Source organism: Limulus polyphemus, unplaced genomic scaffold (genome assembly GCF_000517525.1).
Source record: "Limulus polyphemus unplaced genomic scaffold, Limulus_polyphemus-2.1.2 Scaffold1570, whole genome shotgun sequence".
In the NCBI taxonomy this organism is placed as follows: domain Eukaryota; kingdom Metazoa; phylum Arthropoda; class Merostomata; order Xiphosura; family Limulidae; genus Limulus; species Limulus polyphemus.
The window spans coordinates 125,749-145,422 of NW_013667180.1; the positions used below are offsets into that span (position 1 = coordinate 125,749).

General features: G+C 38.9%; 1 protein-coding gene across 1 annotated transcript in view; it reads left to right on the forward strand.

Annotated features, from left to right (window-relative positions):
* LOC106464147 (phorbol ester/diacylglycerol-binding protein unc-13-like) overlaps nt 1–19,674 on the forward strand; it is an 88,933-nt gene that overhangs the window by 13,567 nt on the left and 55,692 nt on the right. Inside the window, exons 2-3 of the mRNA XM_022391827.1 lie at nt 7,375–7,638; nt 17,592–17,621. Coding sequence (XP_022247535.1) covers nt 7,617–7,638; nt 17,592–17,621 — 52 coding nt within the window. The 5' untranslated portion in view covers nt 7,375–7,616. The remainder of the gene's footprint in view (nt 1–7,374; nt 7,639–17,591; nt 17,622–19,674) is intronic.

Genomic DNA, 19,674 nt, shown 5'->3' on the forward strand with positions numbered 1-19,674 from the left:
AAACTTTCCCATCTAAATCAGTTTAATCAAAGTGGAGATTCCCATACTTTCCCCTACACAGTACCTAGTTCTCTTGGGAGTTTTATTCAATTCCCACCTGAGTCAGGCCCAGTCTTTTCCACTTTGTTTTCGGAATATGGAGCAGTTGGTCATCAAAGCCCTATTCTCTCATCCTCTTCTAGCTGGAACAGTTGGTCATCAAAGCCCTATCCTCTCATCCTCTTCCAGTTGGAACTGTTCTATCTTTTGGGAATGTGGGCTTCCTTGGAAGCTCTCATACCTTTTGGTCATGCTCACGTGTTCCCTCCAGTGGGAATTCCATGGTCAATGGAACTTCAACTCAGATCTCTTGGATCAACTGGTTGTCCTTTATTCTTCCCTTTGGACCGACCTTGCTTGGTGGTTGGACAGAGACAATACTACAGCTGGCGTTCCTCTTTCACCTCCTCATCCAGACCTGCATCTTATTTTACCAATGCTTTTCTTGTGGATTGGGGTGCATATCAGAATACCCAGGAGGTTTCTGATAGTTGGTCATTGGCTGAATCTGAGCTTCATGTCAATGTTTTGGAGCTCTTAGCTGTTTGTCAAGCTATGTCTATTTTTTTACATCTTCTGAGGGGGAGGGTGGTTATGATGCATTCCGACAACTACACAGTGGTCTCATACATAACCGAGCAAGGGGTACCAAATCGAGGTCCCTTTGTTTATGGACTCTGGAGATTCTATTCTGGGCCCATGAGTGCCAGATTCAGTTCTTGGCTTGCCATATTCCTGGTGCTTTGAATATTGTTGCAGATTGGTTATCATGTCTGCACAAGTTTACTCCCACAGAGTGATCCATAGATCCTCAATTTTTCCAGTGGTTATGCTCTCATCTAGGTACGCTGCACATAGATGCATTTGCCACCCATCTGAACACCAAACTGCCTTTTTCTGGTCTCCAGTTCCTCATTCTCAGGCTTTAGGGGTAGATGGCATCAGTCAAGAATGGAGGGGCTTTCACATTTATGCCTTTTCATTTATACGTCTCCTCCCAAAAGTAATCTCCCTCATCTATACCACTCCATGTCAGGTTCTCATAATGGCTCCATTTTGGCTGGTTCAACCTTGGTTCTCTCTCATGAAACCTGTACATTTGTCATAATCTCTGCCCCTCCCTCTGTTTCCTTTTCTCCTTTGTCAACCTCATTTGGACATCTTTCATCCTGCCATTTCCAACCTTCAGCTTTACGCATGGCTTTTGTCAGGTCACATACAAGAAAACAGGGTCTAACACTTTCCCCCCTTGGTCCGACCTTCCACATTGTCAGTTTATCAAGGACATTGGTCTCTCCAAAATGTTTCTACGCTCCCATCCTTCCATTCCTCACCTTTCCTGGTTCTTTACCTGGCTGTTTGATCAGGATTATTTGGTTTGACAGTTTCTGGTTAAAGGGCAGCCTTGTTGAACATGTTTCATTTTACTAGATTCCACCTGGTCTTATTGTCTCCTATCCTTTCCCTCCTGTTCCAGTCCTTTCATGTTCTTCGTCTTTGCTGTGCCTTTCCTGTGCCTGATTGTGATCTCAATGTCATCCTTTTTGCCTTTCCTATTCTCCATTTGAACCTTTGGCTTCATGTTCCCTATATCATCTTTTTCTCAAGACCTATTTCCTTCTTTTCCTGGCTTGCAGTCATTGTAGGTCTGACCTTTTTGAAATAGAGGTTTCCCATGTCCTTTATCATATTGTGCTCTACCTAGACCGTTCCTTCCTTCCCAAGACTTCAGCTGCCCATGAGGGTGATACTGCCTTCACACCCATTTCCATCCCTTTTATTTTCCATATTTATTCCAGGTCAGGTTTCGATCATCTCCTATGTCCTGTATGGACTCTTCAGTGTTATGTGGCTCATACAGCATTCTTTTGTGGTTCCCATTTGTTTATTTCCTGGAATCTTTCTGTGTCACGTGACCCCTCCTCCATCACCCTTATGGGCTGGGTTCGTCAGTTTATGAGGTTGGCTTACTCTTCTATTTCTTTGGAAGGGCATCATCTTTATCATGTCTCATCTCATCAGATTCAATGTATCACCATATATGTAGTGACTCATTTTCATCATTCTATGGAAGAGATCATTCAGTCTAAATGTGGACTACTCCCCATCCCTGTCACCACTTTGATTGAATAAATCAGGAGCTGTCTGTTTTTCAAAATAATCTTATGTGGTCATACATTACACTTTCTCCAATTTGACATTCTTCCAGACTTCCCAATGCCTCTTACCCTTCTATTTCTCATTATATTTCTCTTCTTGTCATGCACAAATGCATATGCTTCAATGGATTCTGTAGATCATTGGAACATGTCTTATTTTCCCTTATCTGTCCTTGAGTCTCCACCTTTCTCTCTACTTCCTTCTATCATGGTGGCTCCATTGCTCTGACCATTCCCAGGGTATACCACCTCCCCCCGGCCCAACTTGTATCTTTCCACTGATGTTTCTCTGGTTTGGAAGTGGTTTTCAACATCATCACTCTCTCCAGGGTCTGATCTCTAGAGAAGCATTCCCTGCATATTAACTTTCTGAAGATTACAGCAGCTTATCGGGCTTGCCTTCTTCTTCGGTGGTGGTTGTTTAGTCATGTTTTGATGATCCACTCAGACAACTCTATAAGCATTACTTCAGCCAACTGTCAGGGAGGCACCTGCTCTTAGGACTTCTGCTCTCTTGTTCTAGACTTCCTTTCTTGGGCCTACAGTCACTATATCCACTTTATGACATTTCATATCCTGGTGGTGGATTGTTTCTCTTGCCTTGACAAGATCCATCTCATGTAGTGGTTCGTAAATTTTTTTATTCTTCATTAAATGCATTCCCATTTCAGAAACCCTCAGAATTATGCTTTTGTGATTCCCACTTTAGACATGTCTTGTCATATTACCTTGGTCGTCCAGTTTTCATGATTCTGGTTGCACTATCATGTGCTTCCTTTTGTTTTGTGTATGTTCTTTTTATTTCTCACCATTTTGTCCTTCTCATTTGAAAACTGAGATTTACAACTTTTCTCTGATTTTGTAGATATTTTGCATTTCTGATCCAACAAACTTGACCTTATGTATGTCATTTTATTTCTTTTGCTGCTACTTCTGATTCTACAGGTTTGTTAGAAGCAAAATTTATATTCCTTGATGCATAAGAGAGATGCTTACCCCCTTTGTGTTTATGATAATATCTAAGTTCCATCATTACAAGAGACTTTAGTCTCCTTGTTACAACTAGCTATATATACTCTGTTAATTATGGAGTCCTTCTTTTGTTACACAGATAATTTATCTTGGGATTTATCTTCTTATCTTTCTTCCTCTCTCAGTTAACTGTGTGTGTGTGTGTGTCTTTACATGGATTATTTGTCCTTGGAATTTCCTGGCATAGGACTTTACTAGGGATGTATCTCCTGTTTATTTATTTTTTTGTAATAGTTACATTGCCCAATTGCCTTGTTCATTGATTTTTGCCAGAGTTCTATGTTTTAGCCATCAGGTCTGCTGCCTCTAATCATCAAGTTTCTTTGCTTTATTAATTAGTGGTTTGGATGATCATATTTTTCCTTATGATACTCACACTTTCTAGTCCTTATTTTACCTATTCACCCGTTCTGATTTCATCTTACTTATTCAGCCGTTCTGGTTTCATCATACCTGTTCAGCCTTCCTGGTTCACCAAATATGTCATTCACATTCAGTTGTTAAAATTTCTCATTTGTATTCTTGTAGAGGGGAGATTTTGTTTTATTGTACTATAGTAGGAAACATTAGTTGTTGGTTATTTCAGGTCCTATTCTGTAGGTTTTCTCTTTAGAATTGGTATCAACACTACATCTTTCTTGTATTCCCTGTTCTGTTCATCCAACTTCAGACCTTGTTTGAGCTGAGCATTGGTATCAGGAGATTTACAACCTCATCAGTAAAGAAGCTACTGTAGTTTAATGGATGATGATGGTCCTCTTCAATCATGAAGGATGAACAATAAAAAATAAGTTCAAGATTTGATTTTCTCACCTTTCTTTGTTTCTGAAACATACAGGTGACTGGAAACCTGCTATTGATTTTATTAGTCTCAGTCAGTTCTTTATTATCCAATGTTTCAAGTTTGATATTTGTGATACTTGTTTTCATATATCTCATTTTTATTGGTTCTTGGAAGTGTTTTAATTTTGTTCCTACGGTGTGCCTCTAGAACTGGGCCTCGCTTCTTGCATCTTACATGCAAGTCTTCACTGTGATTTCCACTCGTGTACTGATGGATTTCACTGCATGTTCATAGATTTTTTTATCATTAATGGATGAGTGGCTTATTAAGTGAGAGTTGGTGGAAAACTTATTCTAGTTGACTTAGCTAACAATCTAATTTTGTTTCAAGTTGGTCTTGTCAAATCTGCACATCTCAACTTTGCCTCCTTGAGAGTTCTTATCTGTACTTCTGTGTATCATGTTGATTCTGTGCTTATCTCTCTACTTATTTGTGACTTCTTTTAATAAGCAGATTCTTTACACATCCCTTTCACAAGTAAGAACTACTGCCAGTGATACTGATTGATTACTAATTATCTTATTAGTCACTACAAAATGAAACTGTCATTCTTGACACCTACTCACTCTTAACTTTATAAGCTGATGAACATATTCGCATTAAAGAAGAAAAAAATCAGTTTGGTTGTTTTTTTATTGCAGCCCTAGTGAAAAGTATTCCCTGCTAGAAATGGATGCAGTTTCTCCCACCATATTACCCCTTTCCTCTAGTGGGTGACACACACCATGAGTTCTCCTTTTCTATTGCTATATTATCATAAAAGAGCTCTTCTTTCTAATTTCTTTATCTACACCACCCTCCACCATCTTATGAATGTGGGATTCTAGTTATCTGTTGTGTAAAGAGATGAGTACCATATCTGAAATTTATCTTTTCATGACCTGAAAATGAATTTCAGATAGATAATTACCTCTCCACAGAGCCACCCACCCTTTCTTCCTACTTCTGGTATGTCTTTTGCTTTATTGAGAATGAACTTTTAGTATATACAAAGTGCTCAAGGGGAGTACTATGCATGGAGCATGTGTCAACCTCCTGTTGGTAGAGGGATATAGTTTAATACTGATGGCATCATAGACTCATGTAGTCCACATTATTACGTGTAGGGGTGCAGTTTCATTTAAAGGTTTAGAGCATATGCAAAAATGTTCCTACAGTAGAACAAAATGTTAGCTATCTGTTCAATGAATCTAACTATTTATCTCAAATGCATTTTTAGGTAAGGAAAATATCAGCATTTCAATTTTCACTTCTACTTTGTTGACTTGTTGAGTCTTACCATGCAAGAGGTAACTTCTGAAGTAACTGAGATCACTTAGGATCTGCCTTCCAGATAGGATTAATCATTAATTCTCTGAATCCAATCCACACACTCATCAGTTCCTAATACTACTGTTCTATGTTGTCATACAACTCTACAAAATGCTGGATTAAGATGCAGCCCAAACATTTTTTTTCCCCCATGGAGAAGCATGTTTGTTCTGTGATTTCTTCACAACTTCTCACACTACAAAGTTTTTCTAACAGTGTCACTGGCACTCACGCAAATATTTTTCCCAAGGGTCATGATTCTTGTCAGAGGTCTTTGTCAAATCAATGACTTACTTTGGTGATGGAGGATTTGCATCTTTTGGAAAATGCAATATATTCATTTTAAGATGATGTTCTAAACAAATCTCACGTATTTTGAACATGGTATCCTAGAGAGAGAGTTTTTGATATTTTCTTATGGTTTTTGTACAAATTATTTTCCATTGTTTAAAATTTGAAACAATCTTGTCATTCTTTTACCAGTTCATTCTAATGAATTGGTTGCATCAGGTGTAGATTTTCATTTGCCTTTCTGGTCATATGGGCTAGTTGATAATCGTACTTTTTTAGTCCAAACTTTTGCACCACTTGATTTTAGTGGTGAATATTCTCCAGAGTATTATATTGATTTCTGCGTATCTTTTGGTACTTTTGACCAAAATTTTGTAATCATTCTGTCTTTCCCTAAAGAAATCTGTATATGTATTGCTAGAATGCTAGTCATGCATATCAATGTTTCATCACCATATCACTTACTTCAGGCATCATAGATGTGTGTGCTTCCAGCTTTGTTGCCTAGAAAACTGGATATTTAATCCAGGTAACTCACCTGTTGAACCATTCCTTCTGACCATCAACCCAAAAAGTTTATCAGTTCAGTTAGTATGTTTTTTGTTGTTGTTGCTAGTTTTGTTATTGGAATTGTGTGCATCATCAATTCAGTTTCAGTGTAAAGGAAAATAGAGGCCACAGCTTAATTAAAATCATTTCAAATGTAAACTTGTTACTTAAATTATAAAACTGTTTATCCATAAGAAAGTATATCGTATCTTCCATATATTGTGACATAATTTATTTTGTAAGTTAGTCAGTGAAAAAAATAAGTTTCACTGGACACTATGTCTCCATGTTGAGTTAGTTCTCCTCCAGTGGGTCAGAGGTAAGTTTAAAGGCTCATATGCTAAAAACTGGGATTCAGTACAGATATTCCATTGTAGCTTTGCACTTAGCAACAAACAACCAAACAGTGATTAAAATAATCCAGCAGTCACCAAGTAAGGTTCCTTAAAATTCAACCTATAATGAAACGAGTACTTTTGATTTATTTCATTCTTGACTAAATGTATTGTTGCGTCAGCGAGGTCACGTGACTAGTATCACACCACGTCCTTCTAGAAATATCCTGTTCCTTCATGAATGCTCTAGCGTTTACTAGATATGAGTTAGTCTTGTATATATAAGACGATCACAGCGTGACGGGACAAGGTGTGTGAGATTGAACTGAGTATTGCTGAGGTGAGCACGTGAGACATTCGTTGATAATTATAGCGTTTGTTATAGCGCGACTTTTGAAATTAAGTGTATCGCAAAGTTATATTCAGAAAGAATAAACCAGGTTTATTTAAGAAAGGACTTGTGTCGCTAAAGTTTCGTCGGAACGAATTTACAGAAAATTAACTAACGAACAGAAACGTAACAGTATTTTTAGGTAATAAAATAATTTAAACATTTCTTAGCCCTAAACTTTTTGTGACTATTTTACTGTATTTAGACAAGTAAAATAATCTCATAGTTACCAAGTAAAATCTCTTGGGAGTTTATTCAATTATCTCACAAAAAAAAAGGTAACCGTGACATAGATTACATTTAATCTTTTCCTAATTGCTAATTCCATTTCTATGTTTAATTTGGTGTACAATGTACTACCCGTGTGTGTTTTTATAAATTCTTGTTTCTATATTGTCTTTTTTCTTTGTATTTTTTTTCCAGGTTGAGAGAAAGTACCCTCTTCATTTTACATCATCATCTAGACAGTATAGATGTACCAGACTGTAATTTTAGTTTTATTTAGAAATTGGGAATCGTTTGTTTTGACCTACCAAATCATTTGTGCAGAAAATGAATCAACTGCTTGCATGGTGCACATTTTAACTTGATTATTGAAGTTTGTCAGACAATAAGAACAGTATTAGTTAACTTGGATTGTGGAATCTCTATACTTCGAAACAACAATGTCACTTTTATGCATAACAGGTAGGTTTGCTTATTTCTAAAACTCAAATAAAAGCAAACATCTCAAACTCTAGAGTGGAATTAATATTTTAACTTGCTGCATGGTAGAGCTGCACTGTAGCATGCAAATGAGCATGTGACGACCCTCCACTAATAGGAGTGTGACATACACTCCAAACTCAGCTGACTCCCTCTATACTGTAGAGCACTATCATCACTTCCTAAACAGACTTACCTACTCTCACACTTAAGCCATTACTCGACTGCCAGGGTTTCTTCCTTTGCCCATCTAATCATTGGTTTGATCTTTTCTCACTTTCTCCAGTCTTTTATACCCCACTTAATTGCTCTTGGAGGTATTTGTCTGGTGACCACTCCGCCTATGTCCATGCACTCTCCCTGGTACTGTATATAAGCATCTCATTCAGATAATGCTATCACTTTTTCTTGACAAAGCATCAATAATGGGTTTCCCAATCTTACAAACATTTGGAGATGCATAGCTGATTTTTGTAAAAAAAATAAAATAAAAATAATATAATTTTTTTCCACTGATTGGCAAGCCGATCGGCGGTATGAATTCCCGGATTATTATTTCTGTCAAATCAGATCACTCCTATCCCTCCTTTGATATCTAGCATCACACAACAACTGGGTGATGGGGATAGAGTTACTCTCAGTTGAGACTGTCAGTGATCTTATTTGTAGTGAGATGGAGACACATATTCTGTATGTCATGTTCCTCTGGGAGGCTTTGAGGCTGCAATTAAGGGCAATCCCCAACATTCTGGAGAGAATTTATTTTCTCTTTTTCCTGTGCCTTCTTTTAGTCTGTTGGCTTTTTAGTCTCCTTGTAGGACAGTGGTGAGTTTGTGGACTTGGAACCGTGGAATCCGTGGTTTGATTCCCTATAGTGAACACAACAAGTAGCCCATTGTTGCTTTGCTCTAACAAAGCAAACTTACCTGACCAAATGTTCCAATCAACAGAAATCAACACAGTCCTTAAATGATATATAAAAACAAAAAGGAGGCCACTTTGAGTTAAGCTACCTTTAATTTCTTTTCTTCTGTTGGTTCATCAAGAATGTGATGTTTTGGGTCTTTCTCCACTTGCTTTTGAACCTGCACCTTACTTGATGGCTGAAAGTTCTGGGAGCGAATATTTAGTTTTTCTCTCCCTCCACAGATCATGTTTCATGCAGGGAGGTTTATTTCTCAGACATGTGAAGGAACAGCTATGCCTTATCCGATTTAGACTACCACCGCCAGGTGGAGGCATTTTACGACTCTCAAATAACACATTTGCTTCTTGAATTTTGGGGTTCAAGGTGGAGTTTGTAGTTAACCTAAATAGATCAATGTCCCCTGGACAGACAAGGAAAGTCTACAGACTTACAAATCTAAAATCCAAAATTTTTTTTCCTTTCACTTCACTTTGTTGGAAGACTCTCAGGATCCCCAACTTCTTTGATAATGAGCTGGAACCATTGCTAGCATGCACATTGATTCAATTGTTGGCTTCTACACTCATCTCTGTTGTTGTTAGCATCTCGAATTTCATTAGCTCCTACAGGGGTTCATAGCTCCGCCCTATTCATGGGACCTGACCTCCAACATCAACCCCTCCATGTGCTGGAACTCAGATTCTGTCTATATCCAAGGGTTCTGCTGCTCAGTCGGATCACCACCAGCAGTACTGGTGATTATTTTATGCTTTCAGAGTCTGTGGGGCTTGGTTCCAAGAAATTCTGGACGTGTGTTAATATTAATCACTGATCCAGGAGCACTACAGGTCCTTGGGTGAGGATTTGTCATTCATTTCACATTTTCACCACTATTATCCGCCCAACCTGTAGGGTTTCCATCTCCCGCAGATTACTGGGATTTGGAACTTGATTCTAGGGCTACTGAGGGGTTGTTAAGTTGGGACACTACTAAGATATGGGTTCCTCTACCACCATCTCATCCAGAGCTCCATCTTTTCACAAATGTCTTGCTTCAGGGATGGAGTTCATATACCAACAGTCAGGAATTCCAGAGCCTATGCATGGATGATGAGGCTTCCCTACACAATGTTTTAGTCCTCCTTGCTCCTCAAAAGGCAATGCCTCATGGTCTGGGCTTATTAAGTGGAAAATCGTCAGGCATAACTCTGACAATGTGAGTGATGGTGTCTTGTGGATGCACTTGGTTCAGGGCTCCTTGTTTTCGAATATTGAACCTCCTTTCTCGGGACCACTCCTGTCATATCACCCTACTAGCTTGCCAGGTTGCATGGATGATGACTGCAGTAGACAAATTTTCTCATCCCAAATAAATTCTCTCAACATAATAGATACTGCATTCTAAGGTTCTGTTGGATTAGCTCTCATTTTGCAACTCTGATTGGTGGGTTGGTTTGGCATTGGAAAACCAAACTACTGGCAATTTAGTTTCCAGTACCATCCCTGCTGATCATTGGATTGAATATATCGGGGACAGTTTGCTTTTAAAAATTTAGGGAACTTGGTTCACATATTGCACTGTTTTTAGAGCACTGTTCCTTAGGGCTCCCCAATGTGCATTACCCCCAGATTTTACTAGTGGAGCAAGGGAGTCCTTACCACACTTGGTTTCCAGTCAGTGGGGTGGTGGACAGAGGCTTTTCCTCCAGAGAATTAGAGTGAATTCCTCCACTCTTGGAGAAGAGGGTGAAGTTGGGAGCCCTCCTACCCAGGTCCCTAGATGTTTTTTACCACATGTCAGTAGGAGAGGCACCAGTCTATGTGGAAGCCTACTCGTAATACTGGTTCAGATTTGACACTCAGCTATCTGGTTGGGTTGAGCATGGTCCTTCTTTTTGATCAATATTGGTTCAGTACATTGTTCATGGCAGATGGGCCATTGTCTCCACATAATTCTGAATTGCAGAGTGGTCCCATCCTGGGTCCTTGGCTGAACATAGTTTGTTTCACCTCCTCCCCATAATTCCGGGGGTAATTATAATTTACCTTGCCTGCACAGTTGAGGAGTGAGAATGGGTGTTCACAATTCCAGACTGGATGAGTTCTGTTTTCTCAGATTGAGTAAGGCATGCACGGTCCCACCAGTCTGATCCTTGCCTTTTGCCTTTTGTACTTCTTCAGGTTGAGGAGAAGGTTTGCCCACTTCAGTGTTGCTTACCTTGTTTTTGTGATTCTGGTGGCTCGGAATGCATCACTCTATGGCTACAGATTGGGATCTACTCATAAGTAAATATATATAGATTGCAGTCCGATTGCTCTAGCCACCAGCATGTGATATAGAGACCATAGCCCTATAATTCCAACCCTGAGTAGTGGAACTTTGGCTATCTGATTGGAGCCTGGCCAATAGTGATGACAAATCATGCAAAAAATCTACTCACAGTACATGGATTAAGTTCCAGATGAAGAGCATACTTGTTCTGGATGAAGTGCAACTCTCCCATTAGGGTGCCAATCTTCTATTGAAACAACCATGATCTATGTAGACAGTTTATTTATGGATAATGCCCTTATTGGCTTCTCTACCTTATCAATGTAGGATTCTACCTCTAAGTGTGAGAGGAGGTATGTTTTGGAAGTTAAAATTTTCTTAAATCAGAAATGTATTTCTAATAATACTTGCCTCGTTTCACACTACTTCCACCCTTCCTCCCCACTAAGAGCCGGTGTTAGAGGTGGAGAGTGTCACGTAACAAATATTGCCAAGGGTAATTAAGTGGGATATAAAAGACTGGAGTAAGCGAGAAAAATCAGACCAATGCTTAGGTGGGCAAAGGAGAAAATCGTGGCAGTCGAGTAAGTGGAGGTAAGAAGTATTGGAAATACATTTTCGATTTAAGAAAATGTTAACTTCTTAATTTGGCTTTTATGAGTGCAGTTGTACAAAATTTTCGCTCAATACATCGCATTTTTGGGTTCACTTTTAACTTTTTGCTACCTTTTTTTTGACAACAAGTTTGTTCTCATTTGGTATCTTGTGGAGAGTTTATCTTTCTTTTTCAATGCTATGAACTCTTAGTTTCTTGTAACTACTACGACTTCTGATATACATCCTGCCACACTTAACACAACTGTGGCTTCATGCTCCACAGTTTTGGCTAAGGAGATCTTGGTCTTGTGCATCAGGAGTTGAAGTGTTACATCTCTTAAGCAATGGTCTGATCTCCCATTTCTTTTGGAATCTGTTCCTGAGGATGAAAACTCTGATAGCTTTTTCCTCCTCCTGCTTTTGTGATTCCTTCCCAGTCTACCCCACTGGATCTCCCTCATTCGTCATTATCCTTTCTGGATATGATCTTTCAGGTTTGTTACCTTTTCTGTCTTTCCCCTGTTTCATATGATTCTTTCCCCTCTCTCCTTCATTCTGTCCCAACATCCAATTATTTGGTTTTCCCACCTTCCTCAGATATTTGTGACCATGCTATACAATTCCTTACTCAACTGTGTACTGGTGCCAGCATGCCCAGACCCCCACGTTTGACAGACTTACATGCTTTGACTTACCATTGGTCGGAGTTTCTGTTTATTGATTCTCAGATTTTGGAATTACTGATTCAGGAATGGAGCCCTGATCCTATTGCTATCCTTCATTTTTTCTTGACCAGTTATCTCGTTGTCTTCTTACCCTGACGACTATCCTACATTATCTTTCATCTGTCTTCCTTGTTTCTGAAGTTTTCTACCATAGCCCTGAGGGATTTTCGGCAGATATGTATGTATGCCCTTCATTTTTCTGTGTTGGTGCATTTATCTTCATTGGCTTTGTCCCACTATATGTGGTTGCTTTGTTGTTGGGGTCCTTCCTTGACAAGGGACACTCTCTTGTCACATGTGCATTTGCCTGTTTCTTATGTGCATAACTTTTGCCTGACTATTTTCTTGCACCAGTCAATTTTTGGAGATCTCCCTGATACTTTTAGAGTCTCGGGTGGAGGCTGCATGCTAACATTCTTCTATTTCCTGTTTTTCCCAATCTTCCCCTGTTCCCATTCCTGTGTCTCACCCTCCAGTGTCTTCTCCTCTATGTGTTCCAACTTCCCATGTTTCAGCTACGAGTTGTAAGATTGCCCATTGTTGCCTTTTCAGGTGTCAGTATCGTCAGTGACTCCCCTTGGGTTCCAGGCCCATGGGGAGTTAGTTTGCCAGATTTGCTCACCTGGGGCATTCTTCCACTGCCGATTAGTGGGTTCTTCAGGTGCTAGCAGAAATACTGTTCCTTCATTTTTCACTCTTCCTCTATTATCCCCAATTATTATTTCTTTCCCTCACCCCTTGTGGTCCACTTTCTTGCCAGTGTCTCTCAGAGGTGGTTTTGGATCTCATGCAGAAGGACACTATCGAACAAATGTTTCTCCCTTTCTGGGATTTTATTCCTGTCCGTTTGTTGACCCCAAGAAAACAGAGACCTGTTGTCCTATTGATTTCTCGAACCTCAACCATTTGCTGTTCCTGCCACATATCACCATGGAATTTTTCTCTCAACCTCAGATGGTTGTTCACTCCAGATCAATATCTTGGATGCTTATTTTCATATCCCTATTTCTCCTGCATCCTGACATTATCTTTGGTTTGTTCATGGGGTTGGGTGTTTCAATTTTGCACTATACCATTCAGTCTTGCATGAGCTCTGTATTTCTTCTGTTGAATAACCAGAGCTTTTTTGCCTGTCATATTCACGACCTAGGACAGTGGTTTCACCATTACATAGATAACTGGATCCTTTTGTTCCTTCCCAGCAAGCCTCTCACAAACATACCCATCCCCTTGTCCAGGAAGCAGCTTGTTTGGGTGGCTTGTCAAACTGAAGAAGTCACATCTCACCCCTGCTCAGTATGTTATTCATCTGAGGATATTTTTCAACTCCTGTCTCAGCAGGGCTTACCCTTCCCCTCTACATTTGAGGGATATGGAAAGCTTGGTATCTAAAGCCAGGACTTCTCCTTCTCTTCTTGCATGAAAGGTTCTATGCTTTAGGGGACGAGGGGATCCATGGAATTCCTAATATCTTGGGGCCTTGCACACAGGTGTTGTCTTCAATGGGTGTTGCATAATCAGTGGAACACTTGCTCAGGATCCCTTGGAGTGCTTCATTTTTCTTCCTTCCACACTCCAAGTTAATTTTACCTTGTGGTTCAACAGAGACAATACCTCGGCTGGCATTCCTCTTCCTCCTTCTCATCGTGATCTTCATCTTTTTACAGATGCATCTCTGACTGGATGGGGGCATACTTGGATTCTCAGTAGATAGTCAGTCATTGGTTAGTGGTCGAATCTACCCAACACATCCAAATGTTGGAGCTCCTGGCTGTTTTTCAGGTATTTGATCATTTCCTGCCTGTGGTATGAGGACACCTGGTCATGATCCATTCCAAAAATTCGATTATTGTCTCTTACACGAATCATCAAGGGACACTCAGTCTTGTTTGCTTTGAGTTTGATCACTGGACCTCCTTTTCTGAGTCTAATCTAAACAAGTCCGACCTTTTGCTAGTTACATCTGAGGTGCTCTGAATCTTGTAGTGGATTAGCTCTCTCATCCTGACAAGATTCTACTAACATAGTGGTCTTTTGCTCCTCAGGTGTCCCAGTGGTTATGCTCCTAGTTGTGTTACCCCTTCTAGATGTCTTTGCTATCCAACTCAATACCAAACTCCCTCTCTTCTGGTGTACAGTTTTCCATCCTTCAGCTCTGGTTGTGGATGCATTCAGCCAGGACTGATCTATTGTTTACCTGTATGCCTATCATCCTATCCATCATATTTCCTATTTTTTCTTTCTTATTCAAACTACTTTCTGTCATGTTCTTCTCATCACTATTCTAGCCAGCATAACCTTGGTTTCCACTTTTATGCCTCCTTCAGTCATCTCCTTCCATGCTGCTTCCTCTTTCCCAATTTCTTCTCCGTCAACCTCTTTCTTACATCATTCATCCTGCTATACTCACACTCCATCTTCATGATTGGGTTTTATCCAGTCCCTTGCGAAGTGTTCTGGACTCTCAGTGAAAGCAGCCTTCCTTATTTCTTGTTCTGTCTGCTCTTCTTCTTTGCTGGTTTATCAGCGTAAATGGTGCATTTTCCATTGCTGGACTTTACATCATGGCATCTCCCCTTCCCATTCAAATGCTCCCCACCTTTCCGACTTTTTTACTTTCCTCTTTGACAATTGCAGACTATAGAGTGGCATTACCCAATGCTTTTTGCTTTTCCTGCTTCTGCCATATTTTTCCATCTCCTGTCCTTTCTCTCCTGTTTCACTTTCTTTACCTTCTTCATCCTCTCCTTCCAGTTGCTCTACTAGATTGAAATCTCAGTGTTGTCTTTCATGCCCTTACCCTTAGTCTCTTGCTCTTTGTACCATTTCTTCTTCAAGACTTACTTTTTACTCATCTTTGCTTGTGGACATTGTAGGTCAGATATATTTGCTATTGATGTTTCCCACATTCTTTATCATCATTCATATGTTCTCCTTTATTTTGATTATAATTTTTTCCCAAACTATTGGCCCCAGTCAGAAAAAGGGACAGCATCTTCACACCTATTTCCCTTCCATCTGTTGCTAATCTATATTTTTTTATCAGACTCTGATTGTCTTCTTTGTCCCATGTATGTTCTTCATTGTTATGTTGCCTACACTGCTTCTTTTTGTGGCTCCCATTCATGTCTTTTTTTTTAATCCCATGGAACTTCTCCTCTATTCAGGTTTTCTTTTCTGTAACTCTTACCAGTTGGCTTTGTCAACTTATTCAGCTTGCTTTTACATTATTGACCATTTTTGTTATTTTTGTTGCATATTCCAAGTGTCCTCTTACCAGATCCACCATCTTGCCCTTTCCCTGGCTTCTCATTTCCATCATCCTTTTGAGGAGATAGTGCAGGCTGGCATGTGGAATACACCTCACATGTTTCTCTTGCACTACCTGCATCGTTTTGTCATCTCTTCCTCATCTGACTATTGCTTCCCACCTGATGCCATTCTCCATAACCTGTATAGATTTTGAATGGGTAAGTTCTCACTTTTTTATAATTTATGTTTACAGTGGCCTCATTCTTCATCTCTGGATCCTGCTTTGTGGTGAGTAGTGTCTGTCCAAGTATACTTAAATGTAAAGCTGCACCATATGACCTTACAGGTCTATACCCCTCATTGATGAGATGAGGTGTTCTACAAGACCACTAGAGGTTTTGTCTTGCTTCAAAAGTAAGGCTCATTCCAGACCGTACCAACTCCTGGACTATCATGAGTAAAGCAGTGTCGTGTCGGGATTACTGCTCATCCCTCAGGTCCTAGTTGAATAAACCAGAAATGGTCTGCTTTTCATCTATTGCACTGTCTTATGGTGTTGCATTCCTCTGGACTCCCCACTGTGTTGACTCCTCCTCTTTCAGTAGAGTATGGGAATCCTTGCCACATAACAGTTCATAGCCGTTTGAGTGGTTGTCCATGGAGGCTTCCTCCTGAGTGTGCCAACTTCCACTCTGTTGAGAATATGGTGGTGGTGTTCTGTCAGTGTAGATGGTGAGTACTTTCCTCCTACTGTGGACCAGGAGAGAAATCCCAATGTTGCCTGGTTTAGGACTGGACAAATCCACCACATGCAGTATTCCCCTCTGGCTGGCTTTCCCCTATCCTACCACTGCTTGGAGGTTGGTTTCTGGGCAGTCTCGTGTTGGATTGGCATATGACCAGCCAACATAAGTCCTCACATAAGTGGTTGTTGGTAGGGGCCCTTCTCCTGTTGTGAATTGGACAAAACATTCCCAGTGCTGCCTGGTTTTGCACTGTAATTGACCCATCACATTTGCATTCCTCCTTTCTACTGTCACCTAGATGTTGGGCTCCTGGGTGGCCTGGTGTTGATTGTGTACTGGGTATGCACACATATCCCCTGTCTGGTTTGTCAGAATGTAAGTTTTCTTTCCCTTTTGCTTCTTGGTTTTGAAGTGAGGACGTCTTGGACCCTCTTACTGCAAACCAGAAGTAAAATACCTAATGTTGCCTGGTTTCAGAATGGAGTTGACCCACTGAATATGGTCTGATACACCCTAGACATTTTACACCATCTGGTGCATCCAATTACAGATTGGACAAACTTCTTTTCCAGCCAATTTAGTGAGTTGTAACTTTACAATGGGCAAAGAGTATACCTGGTACAGGTGTGGTGTGGTCTCCTACGGGTGTGACTTTATACATTAGGGTATCACACTTTCCAAAGAGTGCTCCACTAGGTAACTTTTGCACTGGTCCCTCAATGATTTCAGTGTGGGATTCTATCTATTATGTGAGAAGAGGTAAGGTATTGTTTTGGAAGTTAACATTTTCCTACACTGAAAATGTATTTGTGATAGATTCTTACCTCCACTCACGCTTCTCACCCATCCTTTCGACTTCTGGTGCATCTTTTTTGCCTAATTTCAAAGTGGTGGTAGTTTTCTATAGTATAGAGGGTGTCAGTTGCACTAGGAGGGTGTATCATTCTCCTATTGGTGGAAGGTTGTCGCATGCTCATTTGCATGCTACAGTGCAGCTATACCATGTGCATGTAAGGGTAGGTGGGAACATCACACCTAGTGGCAAATGAAAATTGTGCATATAGAGGGCAGCACAAATTGAGGAAAGCCATTACGTGAGGGGAGGTAATTATCTATCAGAAATACATTTTCAGTGTAAGGAAATGTTAACTTTCGATTATATCACACTTATAGTTTTCAGGATTGTTCTCAGATGAAGTAATATTTGTTTTCATTTCTGTATATGCACAAACTTTTAAAACTGAAGAGTTATTTTTTAAAGTGTGATTGTGTTTTGATGTTACAGTATAACCTGAAATCAAATTGATAATGTATTGTATGAAAAAGATAGAAAAATAGCATAAGAAAAATTGGTTTGATTTCATTTTTAAGTTATACTTTGTATAATTTATTGGAGGTTATGTGTTACATTGCTGTTTTTCTTTACACACATGTAGTGAGACGAGCAAGACTAGTTGGAGTTGGTGGTAAGTATACTGACTTTATCCTATCCATTTTGTTGTGAATAATTTAGAATTAGAAATTCTTTATCCAGTACATGATGTATTGTAAGAAAGTAAAATCACTATTGGCAAAATACATATGTGTGGATAAAGATAATAAATGATAAATTGATATGTCTAAATATAAACTTTTATTTAAACTTTGTGAATGAGAAAAAAACCTACATGTTATACATAAAAGTGTACATTGCTGTTTCTAAGTGTTGAGCCTAATTTAAATCTAACATGGCCTTTACTGCCTAACCATGGCATCTGCCTAAAACATTGCACAAAATATAATTTATAAAGTTATTATTTAGACATGTCAATTTATCCTTTATTATCTTTTACACGAGTGAATCTGCTCCTGTCTTGTGGCTGTCATTTAAGTATGTGTGTGTAAATATCTCCTTAGAAGCCCAGCATGTTTAAAAGTTTTTTGTTAAAAAAGGAAAACCTATAATTCAAAAATCATGTTTTTAATGTATGCCGTAATGTTATGTTTTAGTGTGTAAAAGCAGTAATCCTACTCTTTGTAAAGGACATTTCGTATGGAATTTGAAAACAAATGATGTTGTTCTGTTAACCCTACTCACATGGTTGAGTCAAAGTGTGCATGTCACAACCTTTTTCAGAGTTATATATAAAATTTAATTAAGCAACTTTATTATTTCTATATGTCAATAACCTTGGTGTCAAAACTTTTAGTTTCTTAATTCCTAAAGGAAATATTTGAAAAAGTCTTCATTTTTCTGTGCCATTTTTCTATGAAAAGGAAGAATATAAAATTTAATTAAGCAACTTTATTATTACTATATGCCAATAACCTTGGTGTCAAAACTTTTAGTTTCTTAATTCCTAAAGGAAATATTTGAAAAAGTCTTCATTTTTCTGTGCCATTTTTCTATGAAAAGGAAGAATATAAAATTTTAACTTCCTATCTTCTTGATTTGCTGAGATTTTCATAAATTTGTCAAACCTACCAGAGCCACTCTCATCTTTTCAACATTTCAAGCCAATTATTCACTCAGGCCTACTTGTGTGATGAACATGTTCATAACCAATAGAAAGAGCATGTTGTAATGTATAAGAATATTATGACCATTTGTTTAGTTTTGATGGTCAAAGACAATAGTTTGCAAGAAAAGCTTGACATGTGATGAATAAAGTTGTTGCTCTGAACAGTTTTCTATTTTTAGCTTAGTAAGAAAGCCAGATAAATTACAGTAGTTACAAGACATTCTTTTCTAGTGCCTAATATATTTTTGTACCCTAAGATCCATATTTGAAAGCTGTATGAATTATATTTTGGACAACCAACATAGTGAAGAAAAAATAAGGCTACTGAATTTGATGACGAGGAACCCACTTTGAGACTAATAATGGTTGGAGACCATTAATAATGGTTTTCTAATTGTGTTCTGTCAATCTGGTTTCCAATTTTCTTCCTGTTTCTCTGATGTAGAAATCTGGGCAGTTATTGCATGCTATTTTGTAAATTATGTTGGTATTGTGTGATTCTAAATAATTTTTGTTTAGTAATGATTTTAATTTAGGGCTGGGTTTTTGTGAGAATTTGATATTGACAGGAATATTGTGTTTAATGGCTAGTTTTGTCCAAGTGTGAATAATTCTTGAGCTGGTTTCAGGAACAAAAGGTAAACTGCACTGTAGTGTACTGTTGTTGGGTTTGTTAGTATCAGTTTTATTCGTGAGTTGAGTTTTGTTGTGGGGAATGTTAGAGAGCTTTTCAACAATAGCTGGTGGGAATTTATTGGTGGGAATAAAGGAATGCTTTATGTGGTTAATTTCTTCATTTATGTAGTCCGTTGAACAGAGTCTTGTGGCTGTGTTTATGAGGTTTTTAAGTGTATTGATTTTTTGTGTGGTGTCATGAGCGGAATTCCAGGGGATGTAGAGGCCAGTATGTGTGTCCTTGCGGTGAATTTCGGTTTTCAACTGTGTGTCCGATCTAATAATGTTGAGGTTAAGAAAATATAACTGTTTATTGTTTTCATGTTCTATGGTAAATTTGATG